Here is a 13,711-nt window from a genome sequence, read left to right as displayed (position 1 = left end):
ATATATTTTCTCAAGAAAAGCAAAAGGTTCAATATAATTTTCCTGTTATTTGTAATATTTTTATACGTGAGTCAATAAAATCTAAATAAATACATGCTGTGGTGTAGTAGTATATGCTGAAGCGGAGGGCTGAGCATGAGTCCCAGGAAGCTTTGTTAACTCCAGGACTACTGTGTAGAAGTGTCAATCCCCCCAGCTGTCACTTGTGACAGCCGCAAGGAATTTGCTGTCTATGGAGGATCTTGTGGCATATACAGTGACCTCGGCACTGAAGAGGACAGAAAATGGCCTGCGAGGGACGAGTGCAGGTAAGTAGAACTCCTGGCCACTAGACCCCCAACATTGATGTCATTGTGAATTCTGTAAAGTCCCCAGGTTCTGTCCAACCTGAAAGGCAATCATAGGCAGTGTCAGTTGAAGAGGGGGATGGTCTCTGAGTGCCAGGGAGAGCCCTAATTTTTTCCCCTTTTTCTTCTTTGTCTAAAACACTCCAAATTTAGGATAGAACTATAACCACTTCAATGAGCTGTAGTGGTTATAGTATTCAGAGTCAATCTTTAACCCCTTAAGGACCACACTTCTGGAATAAAAGGGAATCCTGACATGTCACACATGTCATGTGTCCTTAAGGGGTTAAGCTCTTGTTACCTCTAAATTAAACCAGAAACTGCAATAATTTAATTGTAGGACTAATCCTGCGACAGGCACTTCCTGCTTGCTAGGTGACTCTTGGTCACCCGATGCTGAACGTCATCATGCTCTGCATGAGAGGACACCCAGCTTCGGCTAATCCCCAGTTCTTACCATGCATCAGACAGAGGCTGGCAACTCATTTGTAGCCAGTCTCACTGTCGCCCAAAAGAGACATTTGCAGTGTGACTCACAATGCAGAACACAAGGGAAAGGTGGACTCAGAGGCTTACAGGATTATTCAGTAAGATGAGAATTGCTTAGAATTCAAAGTGAATTTCACATTTTAAGGTAAAAATAATCTAAATGAAAGCATATTTAACATGGGACTTTTCCAGTTTAGCTATTTTGCCCTTAATTTAGAAATTCAGAATTCCCAGCAATTCTCACTTTAGTAAGTGCATCTCTTTGAACTGAATTCATATGTGTGGTAGTGTATATGTGAATTGAACCTGCATTCAAGTGCCAACACATTCCACAAACAGAACCACTTTCATTCAAAGGTGAGCACTGCCCACAAATGCATTCATGCACACAGACACACAAATATATCCTAGCAAGGAAGGGAAAATGGTACATCCCATAGCAAAAAATATAAGTTTGTCCAGCACAGTCCTTGGAAAATAGTCATCCTACATTAAGGTGCCAAATAAAGATCTTGAGGGGCTGAAACGTCACCAATTTCTTTGGCACCTTAATAATGGTCATTCTTTTTCAAGGACTGTAAAGGACAACTTTTTTTTTTTTTTTGACATTACATCTGGCTGTTGGTGAAGCCGGTGTCCGTGCGCCTTGGGCATTGAGACCTCCATTCTCTCTATTTACGATTAAATATCTACCATCATTGTTTATGCATGAGTAAATGTACATAACAAAGATTTACAAGTATAATTAATACCAAAAAACCCCAACTGAACTTTTATTTTAAAATGTTTTATTTGCTAAAAAAGAGCAGCTTTGCCCATCTGTTCACTATCCATTTGAATGAGCTTTCTGCTCCTGTACCCATGAAATGATCAATTCATGAGCGATTGCCCACTTAGGTGGCACCCAAATTGGTATAGTGCCACTTTCTGGTTTCAAACGCACAATGCCCCTCTGGAGAGCCTCTTCTATTTCTTCCAATGTGAACCACCTGGCATCTTCGAGTTCTGACTTGTTCACATTCATCTACAAAGAGAACCAGATATATTGTTATAACATTTCTTCAAAAGAGGTCATTGTGCAAGAAGCTCCTCATCTCTCCCTGTCTTCCTTCAATCTGTAACTTATCTCTGATTTGCAACAACTGCTGCAGCTATTGGCCCACTCAAATATATAAATTCTGCTTCCCATGGTCACACAACTACTTGTAATATAGCTTCAGTTTGAAGACGAAATAACAGCAGGTGCCTGGTTGATCATATACAAGTTGTCAAACTCATCTTAAATGGTTTGATAATTACACCAGGAAGGTGCCAAGGCTTCTGGTTATGGCGCTTGGAGTGTTCCTTTTAACCCCTTAAGGACCAAGCTTCTGGAATAAAAGGGAATCTTGACATGTCACACATGTCATGTGTCCTTAAGGGGTTAAGCAGGTGTTATCATAGCTTTCTATGAGATAGCATGTGCACCAGAGATGCACATGAATGTCTTGTAATCACAAAAACAAGAATAAATCTGTTTGACCAGATAATGCAGTGTTGCAGCTGGCAAAGCAATTTCATATTTACAACAATGAAGACATACTGTGACTGGACTGCTGAACATGTGTTAAAGGGACACTATAGTCACCAGAACAATGACAGCTTAATGTAATTGTTCTGGTGAGTATAATCGGTCCCTGCTTGCATTTTCATGCAAACACTGCTTGTTTACATTGCCCCGATACCTCCTGTGGCCACTCCTCAGATGGCCACTGGAGGTGCTTCCTGGGGGCAGTGCTGCACAGTAGGCAGCACTGCCGTTCAGCGTCTCCATGCTCTGCATGGAGGTGCTGATTGGCCAAAATGGTGTTTAGCTCCGTCTCCTTGTCGATTTCAGCCACTCCCTATGGGAAAGCATTGAATTGGCTACAAATTGTAAATTCTGATGTCACCAAGGAAATGGATCTGGGGCCGGGCCAGCAGATGCTGGAAATAAGGTAAGTTTTAACCCCTTCTAATGGGTGGGAGATGGGGCAAGCCACCTAAATAGTGATTTTAACACATGATTGTGTTCCTTTAAATGAATATGCTCACTGCTCACAAATAGAACAATGTACAGGGATTAACGCAAAGGTTCACTGCAGAATTACATATCCAGGAACTTCAACAGGAGTGGGATTTTTCTTTTTTAATATTATTAACTTAAAGGAATACTCTAGGGCCAGGAACATTAACCTGTATTCCTGACCTATACTGTTAAATCCACCATCTGGCACCCCCTTGCCTTCCTAAATATAGTAACATCTTACTTGTATTCAAGTCGGCAGATGCTCCCTCTGCCCCTGATCTGCCTACTTGACTGACATCACTAGAACTGATTCTCTGAGCCAATCACAATGCTTTACCATAGGATTGGCTGAGACTGTCAAGGAGGCAGATAAGGGGCAGAGTCAGCATAAGTCAAACACAGCCCTGGCCAATCAGCATCTCCTCAGAGATTAATTGAATCAATGCATCTGAGTAAAGTTCAGTTTCTCCATACAGAGAGTGGAGACAATGAATGTAAGTCGCACTGCACCAGGAAGCACCTCTAATAGCCATCTGAGAGGCGGCCAGTTGAGGTATTCCTAGGCTGTAATGTAAACATTGCGTTTTTTTCTGAAAAGAGTGTTTACTGCAAAAAGCAATGATTTACTCACCAGAACAAATTCAATAAGCTGTTCTTTATTTTCTGGTGACTATAGTGTCCCTTTAAATTCTACGTTGCATGTTTTTGGTGTGTGTTATTTATATAGTGCATTACAAATATGGTCAACTTATCCATAAGTGTCCTTTTAGAGGGGCACTGTAAGCACTACATTTAATTTTAAACATTTGGCAAATTGTAAAACAATCTAGTTCAGTCTGTCACATCCTGGGCAAACATTGCAAATATCTGCCAGGTGAAAAGGACAGATCTTTTTATAACAATGATTGAAAAGGATCTAAGATGAAGGTACTAAGTTGCAGGATAAAGTGGTATAGATTGAAACTTTTTATTTTTTTATTCACAGTTCACAAATACATATTTGTTAAATGTAGAGGATAAGTAAACCTTGAAATCCTGGAAAGTGATAATATATTCACCTTGTCTTCCTGCACGGTTGCCTGGCAGGCCACCATCAAAGAACTGCTAGGGAATGGCCAGTGCTGAGATCCGTAGTATCTAAGAGAGTCTACTTCTAACCCAACTTCCTCTGCCACCTCTCTCCGAACAGTCTCCTCCAATGTCTCACCTGTAAAGATATTAAACATGGAAAATTGCTAGCAAGACTAAAATAACAGTAGAATGTAAAAATGAATGTACTGAGAGCGACAGTCTGTAAACGGTCAGTAGTAGTCTTTATAAAGCGTTCCGGCTTTTATTTTTAACTCCCATAGACCATTGCTCGATATAAACATTGCAACGTCTGGATAAGTGAACATAGAATAAATAAAAACAGAGCAAAAGAGAATACTAATTTTAAAAAAATTAGCTTACCCTTCCCTACTCCGTTTTGAAGCTAGGACCACTGGGGAGGGGATAAGGACCGGTGAGGGGGGGGGAGAGATAAGGACCACGGGAGGGAATAAGGACCACGGGAGGGGGGATAAAGACCGGGGGGGGGGATAAAGACCACGGGGGGAATAAAGACCACAGGGGGGATAAAGACCACTGGGGGAGGAGGGGGGTGGAATAAGGACCAATGGGGGGGGGGGTAAGGACCACTGGGGGAGGAGGGGGGTGGAATACGGACCACTGGGGAGGAGGGGGTGGAATAAGGACCACTGGGGGAGGAATATGGACCACTGGGGGGATAAGGGGACCACTGGGGGTGGAATAAGGACCACTGGGGGAGGAGGGGGGTGGAATAAGGACCACTGGGGGGGTTAAGGACCACTGGGGGAGGAGGGAGGGAGGACCACTATGGGGGGAAGAGGGGAGGACCAATGAGGGAGGGGGGAGGTCTACTAAGGGGTTTGGGAGAGGAAGGACCACTAAGGAGAAGGGAGGAGGGTAAGGACCACTAAGGGGGGGAGGGGAAGGACCACTAAGGAGGGAGGACCACTAAGTAGAGGGGAGGAGGGGAAGGACCACTGAGGGGGGAAAGACCACTGAGAGAGGAAAGGGGAAGGACCACTAAGGGGTTTGGGAGAGGGACAGGGGGCCAAGGAAGAGCACTAAGGGGGAGAGGGAGAGAACACTGAGGGACAGGAGGGAAGGGAAGATCACTAATCGACAGGAGGGGAGAGCACTATGAATTTAAAAAAAAAAAAGAGCTGCTCCCCTCTCAGTCCCTATCCTACCCCACAAACCCTCTCTTTTACACTACACACATACACAATGCATCCCCCCCACACACACAGAAACATACAATGCATCCCTACTCACACACAGACACACCCGAAACACACAATGCATCCCTTATGCTCACACAAACACTCATTCTCTTACACACAGAAACAAAATGCATCTCTTACACACTCAATGCACCCCTTACAGACACACACTGCATTCAATTACATACACAGAAACACACCTTGCATCCCTTAAACAAACACACACACACACACAAACATACAATGCATCCACTATACACACACTACATCCCTTACACAAATCGGTATCCCTATACACTACATTCTATAAGAACACACACATTACATCCTCTACAATAACACATCCTCTACACACATACACTCCACTCCCTGTGAGAGAACTCATGGGTGGGCCATGTAGGTGGATTTATGGGTGGGCATTGTAGGCATACTCACGGTCAAGCTCTGGGGGCCCAGACCTTGAGCTGTGTAAGGGGCCCCAAAAATGGAGCTGCTTCCTGTTTAATTGTTGTGAGCACTGTTACAAACAGTCTCCAGAGAGCCTCTTCTACACCAGACCTGTGGAGCCAGACTGAGCCCATCATCAGCCTCTTGTCCTCATCTGGTGGTAAGTAGGCAATCTAATATATTATTAGTGGCCCTAATCTCTAATTTACCTCACATTAAATGGATATTATAGTCACCAGAAGCACTACAGCTTAATGTAGTGGTTCTGGTGTCTATAGCCTGTGCCTGTAGGCTTTTTAATATAAACACACTGTCTTTTCAGATAAAAGACACTTTGTGCAGACTGGCGTTGGCCCATATGGCAGAGCATATGGGCGGGGCATTGTGATGTCATATGGGGGAGGCAAAAAATTTTTTGCCTAGGGCGGCAAAAATCCCTGCACAAGCCCTGCCGATACCCCCTCTAGCCGCAGTGAGCAAAGGTCTGGCTAAACAGCCGGATTGAGGCAGACCTGTGTTGCACCAGGAAATGGGGTTTTGAAAAATAAACAACCTAATCTAAAGGATTCCTAATGCACCTTATAAACCAATGCCATCTCATTCAAGAGACAATATGAGCATCCTTGAACATGTGAATGTGACAATACATCTCTGTCCCTGAAGGTGAATCAGTTCAGGCCTAGTATTGCCCATGGGATCTTTTGCATTAGTCTGTATTTTTTCCTCTAGCAATCGCAGTGTGTCTCCACGCTGGCAATTCAATTGGAAGCAATACGGTCCTGCCGTCTGTTACCAAAGGCATAAAAGTTCAGACCTTGTATTGCCTGCGGAAACTTCTGCTAGCTCACCTGGTATATTTCTACCCTGAGCCCTAGGGCCCTGCTACTTTAGGTTGCTAATCCCCCGGCAAAGCAGGATACACTGCACAGTTACTCAGAGTAATACAGGATATTTTATCTAACTAAGAATTACTAGTGATTCTCCTATGAGCGATCGCACTATAGCAGACCGTAAATAGTTTATTTTTTTAAAAAGAGAAACGCACGCTATTTCTTGATGTAAAAGTGAACTCCAATGCACAACAGCTTTTTCTACATATACAGGCAAGACAATTGTTTGCATAAAACAGGGAGGAGTATGCAAGTTCAGTAATTACAGTGGGAAAATGGTCAGAGCCAGCTCTTGCAATACCATGGGTCTCCTTGACTTAAAGCGTACAATAGGCAGGATGTGACACTGTTGACTCAATACCACGTCCCAGTATTTTTTTCAATCCTATCAGACAGCCTGGCATCAAGGTGAGGCCAGTTGAGATTAAGAGTAACTGAAAACATAACACATGCACTATTATTGTTTATATAGAGGCAACTTATTCCACAGCACTTTACAATAACTTGCATAGCTGTTCCATTTCCCTCTCGTTATGAACTACATACAAACTAGTTATTCACCTGCGTGCATAGCAATGGTAGCAATATGGCACTGCAAGTTCTCCAAAAGAAAAAGGGAAATAGGGAAAATAGGCCATTTGTCAGTGAACAACAGAGTAAAGTGGTTGAGCTAATTATACTATCATCAGAGTTTAATTTCCTATCCTTTATGCTGTGAGTAGGTGGAGCTAACTCATTAGTTAATGCTCACCTTGTGATTGTTCAGGCATAATGTATGGTGACACATGCCTTGTGTTACATGATTCTTAAAACTGGTCTCCTCTATATCGTTTCCTGTATTCAAAAGGCCTCATTTTGTTCCTATCCAGAAACACAATATTCCATTCGCCTTCATATATCCATATAGTCTTGCAAATGAACGGATTGTTATCAAAAAGGTTCAGTGACTAAACAAACTGAATAACCTTTGGTAACTCATGTGTTCTCATTGGATGTAATCCCTTCCTCCTCCATCAAGTATCGCTGGGTATCCCATAGTTACAGTTAAGGGTTTTTTGTTGATTGGCATTCTTTCAAAGTTCCCTTACATTCTTTTTTTGCTGAATTTATAATCTAATAATTAGACAAGACTAATGACAGATTAAATGGAATAATGTCTTATATCCATTACACATCTCATTAAGCTATTTTTTCTTTGTAATGATGTTCCTTCCAGTGAAGTACTAATGAGACATACTGGATATATGTATAATAATGTGATGAAAGATATAGTCACCCTCATTAGCTGAACACTGTTTGCTTGTCACATTGGCAGAATAGTCTCTAACTGTATGAATAAAATGAGGTGGATTGTATAAAATCCATACTTCATGTTTCTGAGATCAAAGTAAGGATATCTGCCTTTCTAGACCTGTAAAACTTACATTCAAATTTTCATCTGTTTTGCAATTTTATATTCCACATTCATACAAAATCTTTCACTGACAATTTTTCAAATTAATACCCTAACCAAAATATATTTAAAAAAAAAAAAAAATACACTGAAGACTTTTGACTACCTTAAATTCGCTTTTCCTAATTTAATATCCTCTAACTACCCGAACAAAACTACTTTTTAGCCCAAGGAGCTTTTCTAACACAATATTCATATTCCCTGCATAAAAATGCACTGTAGCATTATATTCAGACATTTCATGCACAAAGCAACCATCGTGTAGATCAGTGATTCCCAAATCAGTCCTTATGGCCCACCAGCAATTCAGGATTTATGTATTTCCCTGTTTTATTACAATGGAGTAAAAACCTGGACTGTTGGTGGTCTTGAGGAATTGTTTGGGAAACATTGATGTAGATAGTAGAAAAATTGTGTCTTGAAAAGACCTTCCATTGTCAAAGTATCTTTGCCAGAATAGACACATCTACTTGAAGGTACCGACCACCATATAACACTTATAATATCGTAAAGCTTCTATTAGGTAGAATCAGTGGCAAACACAACCAGGGTGCTTGGTCCCTAACTTCGGTTGCAGAACTGAACATGCTACTGTTTCTGTTCCACCAGGGACTTCCAGGAGCTACTGCAACAACAGTCATTGCTACTCACATGGTGGCCTGAGCTCATTCAATGCTATCTGACATACACCAGCCAACCACTGGATGGAATGATAAATAGCTCTCCCAACCCCATACCCTAAATACAGGGATAAAACAACTCTTTTATTGAACAACAAGCAGGATCTTTATACAAGATGTTACATAAAGACAGGGCGAAGTAAACATGAGGACTACAGTGACTCACTAAGAAACAGTGTTGGGCATTTACCCAGCCATGGTGCGAGGTGGACTGTTATAATTAGAAAAGGGAGATGGAAACAAATTACTATATGAATTCTGGAGATTAACCTAAGAAAGGAGAGATCTGCAAGTCTGAAGGTACCATCTAAAAGCTGAACTCCTACCCTGCAAGGTACGTACATTATGGTCACCTGGGGAAGGAGCAACAGCAGACACTCCTGACATTACCGGCTGGCTCTTGTGCTTCACAGCCAGACAGCCTATCTGCAGTAAAGCTCCAGGACGTGTAGCAGTGTGTGTCTCCTGTGGGAAAAGGTACACTCAACATCAGCCACACTGACCAGGATTTCCTGATCAGAGAACTACAAGATGGGAACTGCATTTTAAACAGTAAAAGAGGCACATAAATAGTCCTTTTGGTCCTGCAAACCCAAATACAATAACTACTTGGAATAGGAGTTATGTTAAAGGGTTACTCCAAGCACTGTGACTAATGCCATGATTTGAAGTGATCACGGTGCTTGTAGTCTGCATGTGAAGCTTTTTGCTACAAAACTCTGCACATGTAGAGTTTAACCCCCTATGCTGTCAGAGTTGTACCTCCAACTCTGACCGTGTCATTAGCCATCCTGGAACATAAGGTACGGGCCAGCTAATGTTTATTTTGTGCATATTTCTATACAAAAAATGACATTCACTAGCCAAGGGTGCCCAGCTGATGCTCTCAGCAAATTCTGGTGAATTACAAAGCTTTAATGTTTCAGACATTATATTGGTCTGCCTCTTGCCTTATACTGAATTTCCATATAATATGGTTCACACATCAATAGAAAAATTAATACCATTCTTATTTGTGACATAAGCTCAAATATCAACATGGATTCCAACACTGATTCACACAGGTACATAAAACTATTTAGGAGATATAAGCAGAAGAGAAGTTCCAACCTTAAATTTCTGTTCCTCCTACCTATAAGATCTATTGGCCATTTTACACCTATTTTCCCCAACGATAGTCTTTTTTGCCGAGTATCCAGTGGTAATCAATGACATTATACTTTGAATTCTAGATCATGTTCTCTGTTACGTGGTTGTTGGATCTTTTGCCTCCTGAAAAAAATACTGGTAAGGTGGAATAGTTTTAAGAACCATTTTGTTGTACCATAACTGCTTTCAACAAACCTTTTGGTGGGTATTGAAATGCTTACCGTTTACCTTTTTCAGCCTCTTTTAAGGTTCCAATGGATTTCATAATCTGTGTAGCATTGTCTGCTCAGTACAGTACTGTGTATATTCACTGCTAGGCTCAAGTACTGCACATACAGACTGCCTTATTAGCATCTAACTCATTTATCTTATTGTACCAGAGATGTGATCTATAAATACCATGTTTTTCTGCCTGTGATTCTGATCATCAGAATTGTTAAATGATGCTGCTGCATGTTTGCTACCTTGATCTTGGTTTATGTGCATCTCATCTCATTCCCTGTAGCAGTTATGTACTGAGAAATCCAGAGGCTTAGGGCTCTACCATGGGCAGATGCTGTACAGGAACTTATATTGTGATCTGTTGTTTAATTATTTTTTTTAAATAGATCCCCAATTCCTCTTTACTACTTCTTAATCAAACTGCAGCCCTAAATAAGTAATTAGATAAATATAAGTGAAGACAATCAATTTAAAGGATATTTGTGTTACTTACTACTACATTACTTTAATTTTTTATATTATTTTTATTATTATTACTTTTAATATTATTTCATTACCTTTCCAAAAACCAGTAATGGCTAATCTTGGCACTCCAGGTTACTGAAAACAAAAACGCTCAACCAGTCTTTCTTATTTCCCATGAGAAACATGTGCACAAACATCTGGATTTGTCATTGCTACCCCCCAAACAAAGTAAATAACACACAAACTGCTTACCAATATCACAAAAGCCTGAGAGGGCGGTGTACATTCCTGCGGGAAAGCCCTCTTGACGAGCGAGTAGACAGCGATCTTTGTAAGACACCAAACTGATTACTACTGGGGACATCTAGAATGTGATAACAATTGGAAAAAAACAGATTTCATAATGCATGAAAGAGATACAGTGTACTTTATAATATAATAGGGTTCAAAATAATGCAAATTCAGTCACTTTTTTTCAAAAAATACTGCTCTGTTGAAGGTGACAGACAAAATTCATCAGTGGTTCATTTTATTAGCTTTGAAACTGAACTCAAATCAAGCCAATTGGGTACCTGACATTTTCACATAAAGCAATAAGAGTTACCAAAAGCAGCTACACATGGGTACAGTTTGGAAAATATTTAAGGACAGGGTATTGTTATAGGGCATAATAATGATCCTAACTAGGATCACTAAATTTCTCTTTCCTCCTGGTTTTTGGGTCGCCACATCTCATCCACTCCACAACTCAAAGTATCTTACTCTGGGCTCAATCTTAGAAGCCAACTCCTTAAAACTGCTTTCTTAACTGACGCATAACAAACCACCAACTCCTCTAGAATTCTTTTTCTATATCCAACTCACGCACTTTATTCACTTGGAAGCACTTCTACTGACAGGCAATCGCCCTCTCAGCATCTTCGAAATGCCAAAACTGCACAGTGAAGACAAAGCGCCTTTCCATGTTCTATAAAATCCTACAGTTAGAACACAAAAACTTAGAACCTACATTTACAACTTTTTGGGCCACATACCTAGAAATCACACTGACAGCCGCTGAATAAACCACCATTTTCACACAAATACACAACACCACCATTAGCTGTAGCATTATGGAAGCAAATTACAAGAGAATCTCTCGCTGGCATTACTCACCAGACAAGCTACACACATTATTCACGACTGCCTCCGATGTATGTTGGAGATGCTCCCAAGGGACAGGTACATCTGTACATATCATACCCTGGGCATAGGGCCCTGTTATCCAAGAATATTAGAAGCAAATATCCCTAATGGTATACTGCACAACAGATACATGCATCCTTTGCACAGCCAAGATTATGCTATTCCTACTACACCCATCCACACTCCCCAAACCAAAACGTCTTCTCATAAACCATCTGCTCACAGCAGCAAATAAACTTATACCAACTAAGTGGAAACAAAACACTGCTCCAACGATAAGGGAATGGTTTCAGAAAATTGAAAACATAAGAGTGATGGAAGAACTCCACTACTCTTCTACTGACAATTACGCCCTATATACAAAAATATGGGAACCGTGGCTGAAGTTCATACAGAAAAAACCTAGAGGTTAGGAACTTAACATGAGCGTATTAGGCATACGGTATGGCCATATCACTAACACATAACTCACTACCATGATACCAGAGATTCTGGGCCTTTAACCATGCCAGAAACAGAATATGAGCAATATGGACTGTCTACCCATACTGGAGGACAATACAGATAAAATAGGATAGTTTTGAGGCCACGGTACTTTACTATATATGGATATCTTGACTTGTCTCCCCTCCCCCTAGCAGCAATTGGCCTATTCTGGACCTATTTCCAGTTCGTTTTCTATGTTTTAGCTATCACATCTCCTGGGTTATGCTTGGGTTGTGCAGACCCCATAATATGGCTCTTGTAAAATCACTCTCTAATACTAATTTACAATCAGAGCAACTACCAGGGCCACCAACGTAAATGCTCCACACTACAAATGGTAACTCACCCACGATAGAGATACTGCTTAAACGAGGCATTCTTGCCACACTGATTTTAACTTTAGCTCTGTCAGACAGCACACAGACACTGAGCACAATTCAGAGGGGTATGAACGATACAACTAAGACATGTATACAAACCAGACCACACTACGAATTTCATCCTTCTACATGTCTATAGACTAATGCATGCTTGTGTAGATACAATGAATGCAGGGCCGCCATCAGGGGGTGACAACCGTAATGGCTGTCACGGGCCCGGCGGCCCTGGGGATCCCGGCCGCCCGGGCCCCACACACTTAGGGCCACCCGATGGGTCCCCCCGGCGCTGTGGCCGTGGTATAGCGCGACCGGGCCCCTTTAAAAAAAAAAAAAAAAAGCAGCCGCAAGTGCTGCCGGGAGGAAGTGGTCACGTAAAGAGGGAGCCGCACCGATTCCCATCATCCCCAGCCACCCTCCTGCAAAGAAAAGGTAAGAGACAGGAGGGTGGCTGGAAAATGAGCACTGTGTGTGTGTGTCTGTATGCATGTATGTCTGTCTGTGTATGTATGTATGTATGTCTATGTATTTATGTCTGTCTGTATGCATGTATGTCTATGTATGTGTCTGTATACATGTATGTCTATGTATGTATGTCTGTATGTATGTCTGTGTGTATGTATGCATGTATGTGTGTATGTCTATGTATGTATGTCTGTGTATGTGTCTGTCTGTATGTCTATATGTATGTCTGTCTGTGTATGTCTATGTATGTATGTATGTCTGTCTGTGTATGTGTATGTATGTATGTATGTCTATGTATTTATGTCTGTCTGTATGCATGTATGTATGTATGTCTATGTATGTGTCTGTCTGTATGTCTATGTATGTATGTCTGTCTGTCTGGATGCATGCATGCATGTATGTCTATGTCTGTCTGTGTATGTATGTCTGTATGTATGTCTGTATGCATGTATGTCTATGGATGTATATATGTATGTCTGTATGCATGCATGTCTGTATGCATGCATGTATGTCTATGGATGTATATATGTATGTCTGTATGTCAGTATGAATGTATGTCTGCTTATCATTATGAACGTATGGATGTCTGTATGCATGTATGTCTGTCAGTAGGCCTGTATATATGCATTTATGTCAGTCTGTATGTCTGTATGCCATTATGAATGTATGTGTGTATGGATGTCAGTGTCTGTATGTATGAATGTGTGTATGTATATGT

The 13,711-nt window shown here is 41.2% G+C and overlaps 1 protein-coding gene across 1 annotated transcript in view; it reads right to left on the bottom strand.

Moving 5' to 3' along the window:
- Positions 1–1,627: 1,627 nt before the first annotated feature.
- NUDT13 (nudix hydrolase 13) overlaps positions 1,628–13,711 on the bottom strand; it is a 103,948-nt gene continuing 91,864 nt past the window's right edge. Inside the window, exons 8-10 of the mRNA XM_063433737.1 lie at positions 10,733–10,844; positions 3,942–4,090; positions 1,628–1,860 (exon numbers count right to left, since the gene is read on the bottom strand). Of these exons, the coding sequence (XP_063289807.1) occupies positions 1,663–1,860; positions 3,942–4,090; positions 10,733–10,844 (459 nt within the window). The 3' untranslated portion in view covers positions 1,628–1,662. The remainder of the gene's footprint in view (positions 1,861–3,941; positions 4,091–10,732; positions 10,845–13,711) is intronic.

The sequence above is a fragment of the Pelobates fuscus genome, chromosome 10, assembly GCF_036172605.1.
Source record: "Pelobates fuscus isolate aPelFus1 chromosome 10, aPelFus1.pri, whole genome shotgun sequence".
Classification (NCBI taxonomy): domain Eukaryota; kingdom Metazoa; phylum Chordata; class Amphibia; order Anura; family Pelobatidae; genus Pelobates; species Pelobates fuscus.
The sequence above is the reverse complement of the archived record's forward strand: the minus strand, read 5'-3'. Positions and strand labels throughout refer to the sequence as shown.